Source organism: Trachypithecus francoisi, unplaced genomic scaffold (genome assembly GCF_009764315.1).
Source record: "Trachypithecus francoisi isolate TF-2019V2 unplaced genomic scaffold, Tfra_2.0 Lachesis_group7, whole genome shotgun sequence".
Lineage (NCBI taxonomy): Eukaryota > Metazoa > Chordata > Mammalia > Primates > Cercopithecidae > Trachypithecus > Trachypithecus francoisi.
This window is the reverse complement of record NW_022681472.1, coordinates 99,106,494-99,123,907: the sequence shown is the minus strand read 5'-3', so window position 1 is coordinate 99,123,907 and position 17,414 is coordinate 99,106,494. Positions and strand designations below refer to the sequence as shown.

Below are 17,414 nucleotides of genomic sequence, written 5' to 3'. Positions count from 1 at the left end.
GGGAGGTGCCGAGGGCCGGGCCGGACCGGCGGAGGGAGGAGAGAAGGCGGGCGGGAGCTGTCGCAGGGCTGCCGCCACGTATGGGGCGGTCCTGCGGGTAGGGCAGGCTCCGGTCCCGGCGCTCCCCCTCGCTCACCCTGCATGCAGGGAGGGGGCTGTCTAGCCTGGAGCAGCCGGTTCCCAGCGCAGGAAGGGCAGCCCTGGCAGTTCTGTGTGGTGGCCATGGAGCCCTCAGGCAGCCTGTTTCCCTCCCTGGTGGTTGTGGGCCATGTCGCCACCCTGGCTGCTGTGTGGCACTGGCGCAGGGGACGTCGGTGGGCACAGGACGAGCAAGGTAAGCCCGACTGGTGGCTGCCAGGGACTCGGGGCGGGGCAGAGGGGCCGCCTGCCTCCCGCCCCTTCATTCCCTGTGCCCTCCCCTTCCTGTTTCCAAGCTGCATGTCAGTGAGAGCAGTGTTGCCCCCCGCCCCACCCTGCAGTGTAGACGCTGACCCTGCTGCAGTCCCAGGGCGGGGCGGGCCCTGCGGTGGCCCTCAGCCTGCAGCCTGTGCTGGGAAGGAGGGTGGAAGGGGAGGCCGGCAGGGCAGGAGCCTGTGGCAGCCGCCGTGGCAGGGACAAGTGGGGCAGGTGCCTGTCTGGCCATCACTGAAGTAGAGGAGGCTGCCGGCCCACAGAGCAGGGGGTGGAGCCGCACACAGGTGAGGCAGGTGCCCTCATGCCCTCAGGCCCCACAGGGGGTGGGGGCAGCCAGGCTGTGCCCTGCCCTCCCTGCTCAAAGTCACCAGCTCCTGGGCTGTGGTCCCAGGTGGCAGCTGTGCCCAGTGCAGGATGGGGTGGGCTGGAGTGAATGGAGCCTGGGGCGGGGCCCTGGGGTTGGGCAGCTTCAAGCATGGGCTTCTGGCCAGAGGGACTGCCTATCAGGGACCTGGCCCGCTGGACCTCTCCTGCAGTGAGGGCGCTGCCTGGCTCAGCTCCTCTGCTGGATCCCCGGACTTGAGATGAGTCAAGATGGGGCTTCTAGACGTGGAGCTGGGGACGCTCGGAGCTGCCGGGGACTCAGCTGCCAGGATGGGACTTGGGCTGAGGGCTTCTTCCCCATCCATGTTTTTGGCCGGAACCAGACACTGTCCCTGCCCCCCCACCTCAGCCCACAATTGCCCCCTTCGGCCATGGTCCTGGCTCACAGGATGCCTCTACTCCCAGGAGGTGCCAGACGTGGCTCAGCCCCTCGGTTCTGCCCCTAGCATTGTCTGCCCACCACCTGGCCCCATGCCCTGCCTTCCTCCCTGGGCCCCACAGTGCCATCCTGCTGGGAGGCCCCTCCCATGCCGCGGCAGTCCCGGGGCAGCCTCCCAGCCGGGCCCGTGGGTTGGGGCGCGGCTTCCTGGCTGCGCTGGGCGGGGCTGTGCGCCAGGGGCAGGTTCTTTGGGTCTGGGCCTCACTCCCGCAGTGGGCGGATTGTGGGGGGAGGTGGAAGAGGTGGGGAGCCAAGCCGGCGGCCTCACCGCGTGGGCTGGAAGCAGAGGCGCAGCCGCGGTCCAGCTCCCCGCACTGTCCGGGGTTCGAACCGGGGCTCAGGCCGTGACCGGCATGTCGGGGGCGGGGGGCGCCTTTGCCTTGCCGAGGGAGGTCTTGCTGGAGCGGCCGTGCTGGCTGGACGGGGGCTGCGAGCGGGCCCGCAGGGGCTACCTCTACCGGCAGCTGTGCTGCGTAGGTGGGTGCGGGGGCGTGGGCGTCGCTCTCACCTAGTGGGGCTTGGTCTCTGCTGGGAACCGCCGCCCGGCCTGGGACGGGGGTGGTGCCTTGGCCAGGTGCAGCCTTGCCCGCTGAGCTCCGGAAACACCTGGGGAAGAAGGCGGGGTGATAGTCCCCTGCCTCCATTTGTTCGTCTCTAGAGAAGGGGCTGGAGGGGCGGGGCTGGCGTACTCCCAGCTGCTTCACGTCAGCCTGGGCTGTGGCCCGGATTTCCAGGACGCGGGGGAGGGAGGAGGTGCCGAAGGCGGGGCTCCAGGCCTTCTGTGGACTTGCTGCAGTGCTGGGCCAGTGGGATTCCCTTCCCAGTCTGGGGATTTCCGTCCTAGGACTGTCTCCACTAGCGGCGGGACCTCAGCCATAGCATCCACACCTATAAAACGGAGGGCGACACTCCTCAGAGGGCCGTGGCAGTGCCTGTCGTGAGGGACCCTGGGCTGGCGGCCGAGGGTCAGCTGCCCTGGACAGCACAGGTGTCAGGCAGGTGTGCAGAGGCACCTGAGCTGGGGGTGTTCTGGGCACGTCCCAGGTGGGAGAGCCAACTGAGCCACAGCTGTAGAGGGTGGGTGTGGCTTAGCTGGGTAGGGCCGTGGGGAGGGGGTGTCTGTTGGTTTTAGGGTCAGAATAAGAGGAATGGGGCATCCATGGTAGGGATCAAAGGGGCAGGCTGGGCTGGTAGGGAGGGGAGGTGATGACGAGGGAAGAGCTCAGAGCAAAGAGGTGCCCAGAGGCAGGAAGTGGGGAAGGGGAACTCAAGTTAGGCTTGGGAAGTGGAGGCCCCTGACTGAGCCCCCAGCCCACCCAGCCCCAGCCCTGCCCTGCCCAGCACTTCTCCCCACCCTGCCCCTTCCCTTCCCTGAGCCCCTGTCCCATTCCTGTTCCTGTCCCAGCCCAGGGTGGCATCTTTGGAGGCCTGTTAGTGGCAGGGAGAAGGCTGGAACGGGGGCCTGACTAGGGTGGGGCCCACGCGGGTCCCGGACCTTGGCCCCGGCTTCCGGTTTCCAGCTGTCCTGGACTCCCTGTGCCCACCTCCCTGGCTGTTCCTGGATCTCACGCTGTGCCCCTCAGCAGAGTGGCAGCCCGGTTCCCGCAGGCAGGAGCCACCTGGTCACGGCCGGGCCCCCAGAGCCCCACGCCTAGCAGGCGCCGTGCTTGGCCTCAGGATAGCTGCTGGGCCCCGGGCTTCTGAAGAGGCAGACAGTGTTTCCACAGGCTTTGGACCCAGGGACGGGTGGCAGAGGTGTGGGGTGCGGGGTGCCCTTGGCACACTACTGGAGGCGCTGACCAATACGGGGTCAGATTTTGGTTTGGGGCCTTCTGTGACTCCTGAGGTTCTGGAGGCTGCTGGGCCAGACAGGCAGAGCAAGAGGGTCACCCTGAATCTCACGCCAGGCTCAGAGTCCATGCATGGAGACCAAGGGGTGTCTTTGCGGGGTGGGGTGTAAGACGTGGCAGAGCCCTGGGGGCTGACCGTGCCCCTTGGTGTGAGGGCTTCCTCATCTGTGGGGGGTTTGGGCCCCCCTCATGGCCTCACAGGCAGCAGGAATGGGGTGGGGTGAGCTCTTCCCAGAACCGAGGCCTGAGTGCAGCTCCCAGCTGGACCGAATCTGCCTGATGTATGGCGGGAACATTCTTGTGGTTAGCGCATTCTTTCCTATGGTGGTCGGGTGGGCTGGGCAGGCCCAGAAGCTGGCCAGAGGCAGCTCCGCCCCAGACCCCAGGGAGCCAGAGGCCTCAACCAGCGCAGGCTCTTTGCCCTTTGCCCTTTACAGCAGGAGGCTGCTTCCCGTGAGCCCCACCCAGCTGCAAACAGCACCCCCCACCCCTGGGGTCGCCCGGGTCCTGCCTCAGGTGTGGCTTCCCCTCCGTGAGTCACAGGCCTGGGCCCCCTCCCCATCCCTGACTCACTGGCAGGGCCCTCCTCCTGGGGCTTCCTGATGCTCCATCCCCCCACGGGGCCCAGCCTCCATGAGTCAGCCCTCGAGCCTCCGGCCTAAGGTGTCTGCCTGGGCCAGGGTGGGCTCTGCAGGTCGCTGCTCCAGGATGTGCCAGGTGGGCAGCTTGGAAGGGGCTAGGCCTGGTGTGGGACCCCACTGGCCCCGGAGCAGTAGCCTGGCCTGCGCTGGGGCAGGGCAGGCACCATAGGGTAGGGTGTGCTCCCCGCTTCATGCAGGTCTGTGAGGAGGTGTGATTGGGGTGCTGCAAGAGCTGACGGGCAGCAGGCCCCCTCCCCTAGCCAGAACTCAGCGGCTTCCCGAGTCCTCCGCGGCAGGGTGGGTGGGCAGAGGCTGAAGTAGGGCGTGGCCCGGGCCTGGAGGGAGCTCCAAAGAGAGGCGTGGCCTCAGAGCCCCTCCCATTGGGGGAGCCCTTCAGTTTGTTGGGGGGTCCTTCTGGGTGGCTGTGGGGATGGCCTGTGTTCCTTTGTGGTCCTGGCGCCGTCTGGTGTACAGTGAAGTGCCAGCCCCTCCTGTGCTCCCCTCGGGCACTGCATTGGGCAGGATGGGTGAGGAAACCCCGGTTTCCTGTCTCTGGCGGGCTGAGGGCGTGTCTGTGGGGGAGGGGGCTCCTTGCTCCTTCCCGCCGGGACACTCCCCTCCCTGGCAGCCTGGGTGGGGTGGGGCCTTAGGGGCGGGCCCACCTCGCCAGGGAGTACAGCAGGCAAGGAGTGGCCACATCGACTGGGGCTCTGAGCTGAGCCTGTGCCCCTGTTCCGAGTGAGCGTCTCGTGGGGCCGCCAGCCTTCAGCTGCCTGTGTGCCACGCGGGGCTGCCCGGAGCACTGTGCCGAGGCTGAGGGTCTGGGCGACGAGGGTGTGGCGGTAGCATGTCTCAGAACCAGCTCCGCGTGCCGGCGCCCGAGGGCCTGGGCCGAAAGAGAACCAGCTCGGAGGACAACCTGTACCTGGCTGTGCTCAGGGCCTCTGAGGGCAAGAAAGGTAGCAGGGCTCCCTTTGGGCACCCCCGCCAGGCAGGGCGGGCCCCTGTGGGAGGGAGGCCCACATCCTGTGGCAGGAAGCCTTGGTACCGGGTGGGGGGCTGGTCTTGGAGATGAGGGTCAGGGGCTAGCCATCCCCACCCAACACAGAGTGGGCCAACAGAAGCCCACGAGGCTGATGGGGGGCCTCTGAGCATCAGGTGTCAGGCCTGGACGGGCGAGGAACTGCGCTCTGGGGAAGGTGCGCTGCTCTGTCAGCAGCGCACACAGCTTCCCTTCTAACACCCCAGCAGGCCCTGGCCCTGGCCCTGGCTCTGCCACACCCCTGCTTGGGTCTCAGTCTGTAGGGGGCGGCGGGAGTGCAGGACAGGACATGTGTGCCCTGGGCTCAGGGTGCGGTCCAGGACCCTCCCATTTCCTCGGGGGAAGAGTCGGGTGGGGTGGTGCACCTGGCAGCGCCTGGGCCCCTGGCACCTGGGTCTCCGCTGTCCTGGCTGGGCTGCGGGTGAGGGCGCCTGGGTCTCAGTGTGTGATCTGAGGGAGGCTTTGGGGCTCCCCAGGCGGGACCTGGCCAGCCAGGCTGCCGTGTCTGCATGGTGGTCACCGGAGGGCCTCCGGGGCTTCTCCCAGGCCCCAGGTAAACTGGTCTTGTCTCCCTCAGATGAGCGGGATCGTGTGCAGAAGAAAACCTTTACCAAGTGGGTCAACAAGCACCTCATCAAGGTTGGTGGTGCATGCTCGTGTGTGTTACAGGGGCCGAGGCTGCGGGAGCCGCTGAGGGAGGGTGGCCCCACCGCCTAAGGCTGTCCCCATGCTGCCTGTGCACTCGCCTTTCATCTCTGAAACCTGTTATTTTCTGTTCTTTTTCTTCCCTATGCCTGCTCCTGTCTCTCTCTTCCTCCTCTTTCTTCTGGTTTTTCCTGGTCTCTCCTTGCAGCACTGGAGGGCAGAGGTAGGTGCCTCCGCGGGGCAGGGGTGTGTTCCATGGGCTCCTGGGGGACTCAGCCCCCGCCTCCTTCCCTCTGGTACTGGCACCCACTCGGTGGATCAGCCTCCCAGGGACTGTTGGTGGCTCCAGGGGGCTGGCCACCTCAGCTGCTGCTGTCCCCACAGGCCCAGAGGCACATCAGTGACTTGTATGAAGACCTCCGCGATGGCCACAACCTCATCTCCCTGCTGGAAGTCCTCTCGGGGGACAGCCTGGTACGTGTGCCCCTGCCCCCTCCGGGCCCTGCCTGCCCCCACCTGGAGACCTCTGCCTGCCTTCCCTCCTTGGGGCCTCTCCAGCCGCCCACTCTACTCAGAATCCAGCTTAGCCCTTCCTGCCGTCTCCCTGGGGGCAGCCTGGCCTCGTCCCTGGCAGTGCCTCCTGCCCAGGCTGCTGGGCATCACAGTCGAGGCCCTGGCCTGGGAGTGGCCGCAACCCTCGGACCTCGGCCGCTCTGGGCCTTGCTGCCCTCCACATTGGGGCCCTGACACAGTAACCTCACGCTCTGCTCTGCTTTGGTTTCTCTGCTGCTTGGACTCTGAACCTTGACCTCTGCCCTTTACCCTTTGCCCTGCTCTGGTTGGGCAGCCGAGGGAGCGGGACGTAAGCAGGAGCTCACGCCTGGTGAGTGGCTGTGCCTGCTGGCCGCAGCGGCACGGGAGCTCCCCAAGACCATGGAGCCCAGCTTTCTGGGGGCTGGCGGCCCATCGGCCGACCCCTGCCTGGCTCTTGGGCGGGCAGGTGGTTGGGTGTCAAGCTGCCTGTCCACCGTGCTGCCCAGAGCTGGCCTGGGATCCACCAGCAGCTGCTGTGGCTGCCGCTGCCGGGCAGGAGGACCCCCCTTAGGGCCACTGCCCTCCACATGCGGCTTCCTGGCTGTTGTCTCCTCCCACCCCTTCCTTCCTTCCCTCAGCCTGGATCGCTGGACTTCCCAAGCCCTGATGGGCCTGGCCTGGCCCCTGGGCGGGTGGCCTCCCTTTCCCTGCGGGGGAGGGTGAACCTGGGATGAGAGGGGCTGCTGCCCCCTGGGGAAGACCCTTGGCTCGGTCACTGCGGTGCTTAGGGGGTGTTGAGGGTGGGGCCTGGGAGCTGCAGCTGCACCGTGGGTGCTGACCGATCCTCCCCACAGCCCCGGGAGAAGGGGAGAATGCGTTTCCACAAGCTGCAGAATGTCCAGATTGCCCTGGACTACCTCCGGCACCGCCAGGTAAGGCTGCCTACCTGGCCCTGGGCCCCACCCAGCCCCTCACTAAGCCAGCCCTGCCCTGTGGGCCGTGACCGAGAGCCCCTCCCTCACAGGTGAAGCTGGTTAACATCAGGAATGACGACATTGCCGACGGCAACCCCAAGCTGACCCTTGGCCTCATCTGGACGATCATTCTGCACTTCCAGGTAGAACGCCTGCCCCCAGGATCCCCACCCCCTGCAGGAGTTTAGGGAGTAGCCTGGGCTCCTCGGCTGGCGGGCTGATCCGCTTTCTGGCTGGGGTGTGGCCCAGGAGGTGGCTGGCACCATAGGTATGGTGGCGCCTGGGTGCCGTCCTGCCAGCCACAGCCCTGGACTGGATCTGTGGCCTGAGGGTACAGGCCTCTCTCTGAGGCCACCTATCCGTGCCCTCTGGCCCTGGCTGGGCAGGGCCTGGAGCCTCCCTACGGAGGAATGCAGGCCCCAGTGCCTGCCCTGGGGAGGCTTCTGCAGCAGCGCAGGCTGAGTCACCCGCTGCTTGTCCTGGCTGCACAGGAAACCACAAATCTGAGAGCTGAGCAGGCAGAGCCTGGTGCTGGCACGGCAGCTGAGTCACACAGGCTGGCAGGACGACAGGCAGCTAGGGGTGGGTGGGCAGAAGCTGGCCTGAGCATGCCACTGAGTGCAAAGCCAGGCTGCCAGAGGCCCCACCTGCCAGCCCAAAACCAGGGATGGAGCTTGACCCCCAGCCTTTTCCAGGCCTGGGGGTTCTGGGCCAGGTTTAGGGGTATACTTATGGGCTCCTCTTATGCCCACTGTCCTTCCACTCTGCTCCATCCCAGCCCCTGGAGGTGCAGGGTACAGCCTAGCCCTCCCCAGTTAGGAGAGTGGGCACCTGCTGTGTGGTGGCAGTGAGGGTTGGGGGTTCTGAGCTGCATGGTGGTAGATGCCACCAGCTGGAGTGGCTGGACTTGTGGCCCCGAGGCATGGCCAGTCCCAGCAGCTTCCCAACAGGGAAAGGCCCTGGAGCCTAGTGCTGCCCTGGCTAGCTTGGTGGCCCCATGCACTCCCCTGGGTGCCGAGCTGCCCCTGCCCCTGTGCGTGTGGCTGTGGGCACAGGGCAGGCCTGACAGCCGTGGCTGAGCTGTGGCCTCCTGTCCGCTGTGGGCAGATCTCAGACATCCAGGTGAGTGGGCAGTCGGAGGATATGACGGCCAAGGAGAAGCTGCTGCTGTGGTCACAGCGCATGGTGGAAGGGTACCAGGGCCTGCGATGTGACAACTTCACCTCCAGCTGGAGAGACGGCCGCCTCTTCAATGCCATCATCCACCGGCACAAGTACATGGCCTCGGGGGCAGGGGGCTGTGGGCTGGGGACACCCCCACAGTGCCTCCGCTAGGCAACTTCAGACACGTCGGGGCAGGGAGGAGGGCAGGAGGAACAGAGATGAGTGCCAGCTGGCCGCCTCGGGGTGGTGGAGTTCAGGGCCCGGCCCTACCCGGGTGCCCTTCAGAAGCACCACCGCTTCCTCAAGGCTGGAGGGCCTGCAGGCTGCTGGTCCTCACAGCCAGGAGCATGTGCCCGCTGTGGACGCCTCTGGAGGGGCCTGGTGGGCAGGGTGGCTGCAGGGAGCGCTGCCTGGCACTCTCCGCTCTGCACAGTCCTCTGTGCTGTGCCCTGGCTCCTGGGCATGGGGCTGGCAGGGCGCTTTCAGCTCTGCCCGTGTGGCAACATACCTTCAGGGTGAGTGTGGGGCGGGGTCCATGGTTGCTGGGATGTGTGAGGAGCAAGCCTGTGCACCCGCCTGTGTGGTGTGGCTGCTGGTCTTGTGCCACCCACCTGACCAGCCACCTGCTTGTCCCAGGCCCATGCTCATCGACATGAACAAGGTGTACCGGCAGACCAACCTGGAGAACCTGGACCAGGCTTTCTCTGTGGCGGAGCGGGACCTGGGAGTGACACGGCTCCTGGACCCTGAGGGTACGTCTGCGTGGCCCTCCTCCCTGCCCCTTCCCCTGCTGCCTGCCCCAGAGCCCCTGCTGAGCTGCCCTTCCCTGCAGATGTGGATGTCCCTCAGCCCGATGAGAAGTCCATCATCACCTACGTCTCGTCGCTGTATGACGCCATGCCCCGTGTGCCCGACGTGCAGGATGGGGTGAGGGCCAACGTGAGTGGGGGGCCTGGAGGGCAGGGGGCTTGGGCCTGGACGCCCCGATGGCCCCTGACAGCCATCCGTGCCTGCCTGTGCCTGCCCGCAGGAGCTGCAGCTGCGCTGGCAGGAGTACCGGGAGCTGGTGCTGCTGCTGCTGCAGTGGATACGACACCACATTGCTGCCTTCGAGGAGCGCAGGTTCCCCTCCAGCTTCGAGGAGATCGAGGTGGGCCTGCCGTGTGGGGTGGGGTCCGGTCCTGGGCCTGCCCTGAGGGCCGGGCATGGTTGCCGACACCCGCATCCCCGGCAGATCCTGTGGTCTCAGTTCTTGAAGTTTAAGGAGATGGAGCTTCCAGCCAAGGAGGCCGACAAGAACCGCTCCAAGGGCATCTACCAATCGCTGGAGGTGAGTGGGGCCACCGGAGGGGGGTGTCCTATAGGTCTTCCAGAGCCCGACCTGGCCCTGCCTTTGGGACCAGGGCTGTCCCGGGTCTGGTGGGCTGGGGTCTGAGGGCCCAGCGCCCCATCCCCTGCCCCCTGCATATAGGGCCTGAGCTTGGCCCCTGTCCACAGGGAGCGGTGCAGGCAGGCCAGCTCAAGGTGCCCCCTGGCTACCACCCACTGGACGTGGAGAAAGAGTGGGGCAAGCTGCATGTGGCCATCCTGGAGCGGGAGAAGCAGCTCCGCAGCGAGTTTGAGAGGTGGGTGGGGCCCTGTGGTGGCAGGGGAACCACCCGAGGGTGAGTCACTGCCTGGGGAGGAAACCCCCGCCCGTCCCGCCCCGGTGGGGGAACCCGAGCTCCTACTGGCCTTAGGACAGTGGGCCACAGGCAGGGAGGCCAGAGCAGGAGGCGAACTACAGTCTGTGGCCAGGGCTGTGCCGGACCCGGCCAACGCGGCCCCTTCCCCGTGCTTCTGCCGCAGGCTGGAGTGTCTTCAGCGCATCGTGACCAAGCTGCAGATGGAGGCGGGGCTGTGTGAGGAGCAGCTGAACCAGGCCGACACCCTGCTGCAGTCGGTAAGGGGTGTGGGGCAGGCAGCACGGGAGGGAGGCCAGAGGAGCCTGCCCCGCCCTGCAGCCGGAAAGCCAGGAGGGGGCTGTCTGCCTGGGCTCCTAGGGCAGGGGCAGGGGCGGGGCATGCGGTGGGGAGTCCAGGCCTGAGCTCCTCCCTCTGCAGCCAACTCTCACAGTGCAGCCAACTCTCACAGCCAACTCTCACAGCCTGCTTTAGGCAGAGTTGGTTTCTGGTCACCAGGCAGAACCCAGGGTGACCGCCTTGCTCCCGCCAGGCCCCCTCCCCTACAGCGGTTTACTGTTAGGGGAGGGGTGAGGGGAGGGGTGAGGGGAGGGCCCAACCCACGCTGCTTGCCCAGGAGGACAGGGCTACACAGCATTACAAGAGGAGTTACCTGGGGTGGGTGACGGAGGATGAGGCCCAGGACCCCACGGACATGGTCATGGGGGTATGGGTTCCTGGACTGGGCAGAATTACTCTGGTCTTGGTCCCAATCCCCCAGAAGGCCACCAGGAAGATGCGTGAGGTGGGCAGGGAGGGAAGGGGAAGGATGGTGATGGGGGCAGGGGCCCACTGAGGCTGAGGAAGCGGGTGAGGGTGGCCGTCTTGGCCGGGGCCCGTGAGGTCAGAGGGCGATCGGCTGTGCTCCCGAGTCACGACAACGACCTTGCAGGACGTCCGGCTGCTGGCCGCAGGCAAAGTGCCGCAGCGGGCAGGGGAGGTGGAACGGGACCTGGACAAAGCGGATAGCATGATCCGGCTGCTGTTCAATGACGTGCAGACCCTCAAGGATGGACGGCACCCGCAGGGCGAGCAGATGTACCGCAGGTGGGCCCCGCCCTGCCCTCCCTGATGCCCAGGTCCACACAGCCCCAGGCCTGCCAACACCTACCTGAGTCCTCTGCTGCCCCAGGGTATACCGTCTGCACGAGCGCCTGGTAGCCATCCGCACCGAGTACAATCTCCGGCTGAAGGCAGGCGTGGCGGCCCCTGCAACCCAGGCGACTCTGCAGAGTGTGCAGAGGCGCCCTGAGCTGGAGGACTCCACTCTGCGCTACCTGCAGGACCTGCTGGCGTGGGTAGAGGAGAACCAGCACCGTGTGGATGGCGCTGAGTGGGGTGTGGACCTGCCCAGCGTGGAGGCGCAGCTGGGCAGCCACCGAGGCCTGCATCAGTCCATCGAAGAATTCCGGGCCAAGATTGAGCGGGCGCGGAGTGATGAGGTGGGTGGCACTGAGCGATGGGCAGCGGAGGGGGTGGGCTGGGCCCAGCCACTGCAGGCCTCACCATCTCATCTGTTGCAGGGCCAGCTCTCCCCCGCCACCCGGGGTGCCTACCGTGACTGCCTGGGTCGGCTGGACCTGCAGTACGCCAAGCTGCTGGTGAGTGGGGGCAGGGCCAGCTGGGGGAGGTGGGTAGTCCGCGGCCTGCTGACACGCACCCTCCTGCCCACAGAACTCCTCCAAGGCCCGCCTTAGGTCCCTGGAGAGCTTGCACAGCTTTGTGGCAGCTGCCACTAAGGAGCTAATGTGGCTAAACGAGAAGGAGGAGGAGGAGGTGGGCTTCGACTGGAGCGACCGCAATACCAACATGACCGCCAAGAAGGAGAGCTACTCGGTGAGGGGTGGCCCAGCGCCCTTGAACCCCACAGCCCCCTCCCCGCTGTGCCCTGGCTGTCCCCTGTAGTCAGACCAGTGGGGGCCCTGGGTCGAGTTTGCTGGGAGCTTGGCAAAGCTGGGTGTGGCCGGCCAGCCCTGAGACCCTTTGCCCTGGTGCCAGGCCCTGATGCGGGAGCTGGAGCTGAAGGAGAAGAAGATCAAGGAGCTCCAGAGTGCTGGGGACCGGCTGCTGCGGGAGGACCACCCGGCCCGGCCCACAGTGGAGGTGGGGCTGAGGGAGCCACCCAGGGCTCCCTGGGCAGGGGCGGGGCTGCAGAGGGGGCCATGCTGGGCCCCAGGTGGGACTGACAAGGACCTGCTGCCCTGTAGTCTTTCCAGGCGGCCCTGCAGACGCAGTGGAGCTGGATGCTGCAGCTGTGCTGCTGCATCGAGGCACACCTGAAGGAGAACGCTGCCTACTTTCAGGTGAGAACTGGAGCTCCCCTCCCCACTGTGGCTCAGCGGCAGCCTTGGAGGAGCCCCTGGACCCCCTCAGCAGCTCCCGTCAGCAACCCTTCTGTCTGTTGCCAGCTGCTACCCGCAGCCTGACCGGGGCCTTAGCCAGGGATGCTCCCCAGGCCTCCTGAGAGCTTTGCCACTCCTTCCTCAGTGCCCCCGTCTTGGGCCTGCCCTGGGAGAGCTGTGGGCTAGGGCTCTGGTCCCAGGTAGCCCGGCGTGACCCCCTCCCGCTGCCCCAGTTTTTCTCAGACGTGCGGGAGGCCGAGGGGCAGTTGCAGAAGCTGCAGGAGGCGCTGCGTAGGAAGTACAGCTGTGATCGCTCCGCCACCGTCACCCGGCTGGAGGACCTGCTGCAGGATGCCCAGGTGAGGGAAGGGGTGTGCAGGGGTGTGTCAGCAGAGGCTGGCCTGGAGTCTGGGCTGCGTGGATACCCTGGAGACTGGTGGGGGGGGCAACTGGAGGGGCCAGCAGGGGTTGGGAGGCACCATGGGGGGTGTAGAGGTCAGCTGACGGGGGAATGAGGCAGGGTGTGGGGAGCCAAGAGGCATCCGGTCTGAGTCGGGCCATCCCCATCTCCACAGCCACAGAGCTAGTAGAAGCCTGAAGGCAGCAGCTGTTGCCAGCCCTGGTACTGTAGAAGGGGCAGCAGCTGTTTGGCCTGAAGAGATCTGGAGTGGGCAGAGTGGAGCTGGGCTTCGTGCTCTGGGGGCAGGAGTGGGATCACCCAGGAGGGTGGGGGCACAGTGGGGAGTGACAGGGAAAAGGGACTGGAGGCTGGAATGGCCTCTGAGGTCGGCAGGGCTGGGTCTGGGGGAGAGCCGGCAGCTCCCAGGTACATCTTGCAGCCTGGCCCCACAGAGGGGTGGGGTGGGAGGAGGTAGTGACCTTCTGCAGCCTGCAGGGGAGGGGCAAAGGGTGAGGGCACTGTAGGGGCCAGAGCGTAGCTGAGGACATGGTGGTGAGCTGGGGTGAGAGGAGGGTGCTCTATCTGGGTTGGGAAGGAGCGAGGGCGCATAGGTCTGCTTGGGGCCAACCCCCGGGGCCCGTCCCAGCTACACCTCCTGCTTTCAAGTGCCGCCACCCCGGGAGCATCAGGAGGACCCCACAGGCCTGGTCCAGAGTCTGGAGGTGCCTGGGGCAGGCCTGTGGGTTTCCATGGCCCTTGTCTGGATGCTGCTCCTCCCCCACAGGACGAAAAGGAACAGCTGAACGAGTACAAGGGGCACCTCTCAGGCCTGGCCAAGCGGGCCAAGGCCATCGTGCAGCTGAAGCCCCGCCACCCAGCCCACCCCATGCGGAGCCGCCTGCCCCTGCTGGCCGTGTGCGACTATAAGCAGGTGGAGGTGAGCGCAGGCCCAGGCTCCACCGGGGGGCGTGGCCAGGCAGGGCACAGTGTGGCTGTGTCCTCACCACCTCTGCCCGTTCCAGGTAACTGTGCACAAGGGTGACGAGTGCCAGCTGGTGGGCCCTGCGCAGCCGTCCCACTGGAAGGTGCTCAGCAGCTCCGGCAGCGAGGCCGCCGTGCCCTCCGTGTGCTTCCTGGTGCCACCGCCCAACCAGGAGGCCCAGGAGGCTGTCACCAGGTGGATGGCAGGGGCTCAGCAGGTGGGGGGTGGACGGCGGGTGGGACGCTGATGATGCTGACTTACAGCCCTGACCTGCCAGGCTGGAGGCCCAGCACCAGGCCCTGGTCACGCTGTGGCACCAGTTGCACGTGGACATGAAGAGCCTTCTGGCCTGGCAGAGCCTTCGCCGTGACGTGCAGCTCATCCGCTCCTGGTCCCTGGCCACGGTACGCCTGCCCCCCAGCCGGGGGCTCTCTGGGTGGGAGGAGGGGAGGGGCATTCTGCAGGGCACAGCCGCCTCGCCCGGCACTTAGCCCCACGTGCTTCCCCCAGTTCCGCACCCTGAAGCCAGAGGAGCAGCGCCAAGCCCTGCACAGCCTGGAGTTGCACTACCAGGCCTTCCTGCGGGACAGCCAGGACGCAGGCGGCTTTGGGCCTGAGGACCGGCTGATGGCCGAGCGCGAGTACGGCTCCTGCAGCCACCACTACCAGCAGCTATTGCAGAGCCTGGAGCAGGGTAGGGCATGGCAGGGCTGGGGTGGTTGGGCTGGTGTGGGGTGGGCAGTGGAGTGACCCAGATGTGTTCCCCAGGTGCACAGGAAGAGTCTCGCTGCCAGCGCTGCATCTCCGAGCTCAAAGACATCCGGCTGCAGCTGGAGGCCTGTGAGACGCGCACCGTGCACCGCCTGCGGCTGCCGCTGGACAAAGAGCCGGCCCGGGAGTGTGCACAGCGCATCGCTGAGCAGCAGGCAGGGGTTGTCCCCACCCTGTCCAGTCCCATCCCTCTCCCCATCTCTCTTCCCACCCTCCCTCCTTCGGCCTTCAAGGGGCACTGTGTGCTGCGCCTGGGGGTAAGTGCATTCCCACTCCCTGTCTTTGCAGAAGGCGCAGGCGGAGGTGGAGGGACTGGGTAAAGGGGTCGCCCGGCTCTCCGCCGAGGCCGAGAAGGTCCTGGCCCTGCCAGAGCCATCACCTGCGGCCCCCACGCTGCGCTCGGAGCTGGAGCTGACGCTGGGCAAGCTGGAGCAAGTCCGCAGCCTGTCTGCCATCTACCTGGAGAAGTGAGTGCACCTGGCCACAGGCGAGGTGGGCTTGGGAGGTGCTGGCCAGGTGGTGGGAGGCCCAGGCTGGGGTGGCGGCCACAGAGGTGGTGAGAAGAGTTCGGGGCTGCGTGCTCTTCTACAGTGGTGGCCAGGGGACTTCCTGGTGATGAGATTGGGGTGTGGGGAAGAGAGAGTGGAGCTGGGTGGTGGCTGCTGAGTGAGGTGGGGAGGCTGTGGATCCACTTGGGGAAGAGAGAGTGGAGCTGGGTGGTGGCTGCTGAGTGAGGTGGGGAGGCTGTGGATCCACTTTCAGCGGTATAGTAAGGAATTCCACACCCTGCCTCTTGTCTGTTCTGTTCCTGGCCTAGATTTAACGGCCTCTGGCGTTTATTTCCAATGGGTTATATCATAGTCTCTTCCTGTGTTGCAAACCACATGTCCACCCCTATCTACTCTTCACAAAACCGACACAGTGATAGGGCCGCCACTGTCTGCCACAGGGTGCCATTTCCACCCTAGTGTCCCCTTTACCTGGTCTTGGGCTGCAAGGGCTGAGAACTATGCTTCCAGGCTGTGTGGGCACCAGGACACTGCTGTCATCCAGCCAGTGGGCTCTTCCTGTCTCAGGGCCTTCGGGCCTGCCGTTCCTGGCTGGCACACTCCCTCTTCCCTCTTCAGGCTGGGGCCTGAGTGTCCTTGAGTTGCAGAGGCTCCCAGCCTCCTCCCCCCCAAGTCTGTTCTCCCTGAAGCAAGCCTGTGACCACAGGGTCAGCCGACCCCCCAGGGTTGGGTCTGGGCTTGGCAGGCAGCACCTTGGGTCACTGTGGCTCGGGTTCCATCCCCTTGGGCTGTTGCTCGAGCCCCATGTCCTGGCCCTGAGTCGTGCTTTCCCGCCAGGCTCAAGACCATCAGCCTGGTGATCCACAGCACGCAGGGAGCCGAGGAGGTGCTCAGGGCCCACGAGGAGCAGCTCAAAGAGGCCCAGGCCGTGCCGGCCACCCTCCCGGAGCTTGAGGCCACCAAGGCCTCTCTGAAGGTACTGTTTCGGGGCTTGGACCTCACGGCGGGGTGGGGGTACAGCGGGCCCAGCTGAAACTGCACATACCCCTCCTGTCCCCAACAGAAGCTGCGGTCCCAGGCTGAGGCACAGCAGCCCGTGTTCGACGCCCTGCGGGATGAGCTGCGGGGGGCGCAGGAGGTGGGGGAGCGACTGCAGCAGCGGCACGGGGAGCGGGACGTGGAAGTGGAGCGCTGGCGGGAGCGGGTTGCCCAGCTGCTTGAGCGTTGGCAGGCTGTGTTGGCCCAGACCGACGTGCGGCAGCGTGAGCTTGAGCAACTGGGCCGCCAGCTGCGTTACTACCGCGATAGCGCAGACCCCTTGGGCGCCTGGCTGCAGGATGCCAGGCAGCGGCAGGAGCAGATCCAGGCCGTGCCGCTGGCCAACAGCCAGGCTGTGCGGGAGCAGCTGCGGCAGGAGAAGGTGGGCCTGGGTCGGTGGGGACAGGGTGGCTGGGCATGCCCTGCGGCCGCTGCTCTAACTGCACCGTCCCCCAGGCCCTTGTGGAGGAGATCGAGCGCCATGGCGAGAAGGTCGAGGAGTGCCAGAGGTTTGCGAAACAGTACATCAACGCCATCAAGGTAAGACCCCGCCGCCTGCGCCAGGCCCCAAGTCCAGGACTGTTGCCAGGGCAGCGGGCTTTCCCTGAGCCTGGGCCATGCCATGGAAAGCCTGTGTGAGGGTTTGGGGGCTGGGCAGGGGTCACCAGAGGGCAGAGCTGGTGGCTGACCACAGTGCATTCCCACAGGACTATGAACTCCAGCTGGTCACATACAAGGCGCAGCTTGAGCCGGTGGCCTCCCCGGCCAAGAAGCCCAAGGTCCAGTCCGGGTCAGAGAGTGTCATCCAGGAGGTAGAGCGGGGCTGAACCTAGCTGGACGAGGAGCTGGCGGGCCTCTTGAGTTGTGGCTCTTGCAGGGCTAACCCTGGCTGTACTTCACAGTATGTGGACCTGCGTACACGCTACAGTGAACTGACCACACTCACGAGCCAGTACATCAAGTTCATCAGCGAGACTCTGCGTCGCATGGAGGAGGAGGAGGTACAGCCCACTGGGCAGAGGCTGGGCGGAGGGGTCTATCTCACCACCTGTTGCGGCCCACACGCAGCCAGAGGAGCCGCCTGAGGCCACTTCTTGTGGCCCTCCCCACTCTCCCTGCTGGCGCTGCCAGCACCCTCTGCCCCCAGCTCAGCCTGCCCCACCTGTGGCCTGCCCCCTGGCCTGGCGCGGCTACACTGCTCCCCAACAGTGGCTGGCGCCACCTCTCCTCCCTCATGAGCGTCCCCTCTGCAGCCCAGCGGCCTCCTGTGTGCTCTACCTTGGCGTTCTGCGTTGGCCTCTCCGCTCAACCCTTTGCTGCCAGAAGTCGGGGGTGTTGGGTTGCGGGGCTAGGGAAGGGTCTTCCAAGGCACCCACCTGTTGGCTTCTCCTTACTTTCTGCGTGGCCCTGAATCCTCTTCCGAGCTGGCTCGGGTCTGCACTGCTGTCTCCACGCTGGCCGCCTGGCCTCACCCTGCCCCACCCAGGCTTCCCACCCTGGTTGGGGAGAGGGGTCCAGTGGTGGGAGCCAGGCCCCCTGGTGTCCAGCAGAGCTCAGGCAGGGC

The 17,414-nt window shown here is 66.3% G+C and overlaps 1 protein-coding gene across 1 annotated transcript in view; it reads left to right on the top strand.

Moving 5' to 3' along the window:
- The window catches only part of PLEC (plectin), a 34,242-nt gene that overhangs the window by 6,793 nt on the left and 10,035 nt on the right, over positions 1–17,414 (top strand). The window contains 29 exon segments of the mRNA XM_033203235.1: positions 5,348–5,409; positions 5,800–5,889; positions 6,804–6,881; positions 6,974–7,066; positions 8,031–8,197; positions 8,724–8,839; positions 8,920–9,026; positions 9,118–9,237; positions 9,322–9,417; positions 9,585–9,712; positions 9,936–10,029; positions 10,701–10,855; positions 10,941–11,250; positions 11,332–11,409; positions 11,483–11,644; positions 11,807–11,911; positions 12,016–12,111; positions 12,384–12,509; positions 13,335–13,487; positions 13,573–13,727; positions 13,810–13,936; positions 14,043–14,226; positions 14,301–14,458; positions 14,592–14,770; positions 15,650–15,788; positions 15,876–16,232; positions 16,307–16,390; positions 16,558–16,662; positions 16,753–16,851. Of these exon segments, the coding sequence (XP_033059126.1) occupies positions 5,348–5,409; positions 5,800–5,889; positions 6,804–6,881; positions 6,974–7,066; positions 8,031–8,197; positions 8,724–8,839; positions 8,920–9,026; positions 9,118–9,237; positions 9,322–9,417; positions 9,585–9,712; positions 9,936–10,029; positions 10,701–10,855; positions 10,941–11,250; positions 11,332–11,409; positions 11,483–11,644; positions 11,807–11,911; positions 12,016–12,111; positions 12,384–12,509; positions 13,335–13,487; positions 13,573–13,727; positions 13,810–13,936; positions 14,043–14,226; positions 14,301–14,458; positions 14,592–14,770; positions 15,650–15,788; positions 15,876–16,232; positions 16,307–16,390; positions 16,558–16,662; positions 16,753–16,851 (3,923 nt within the window).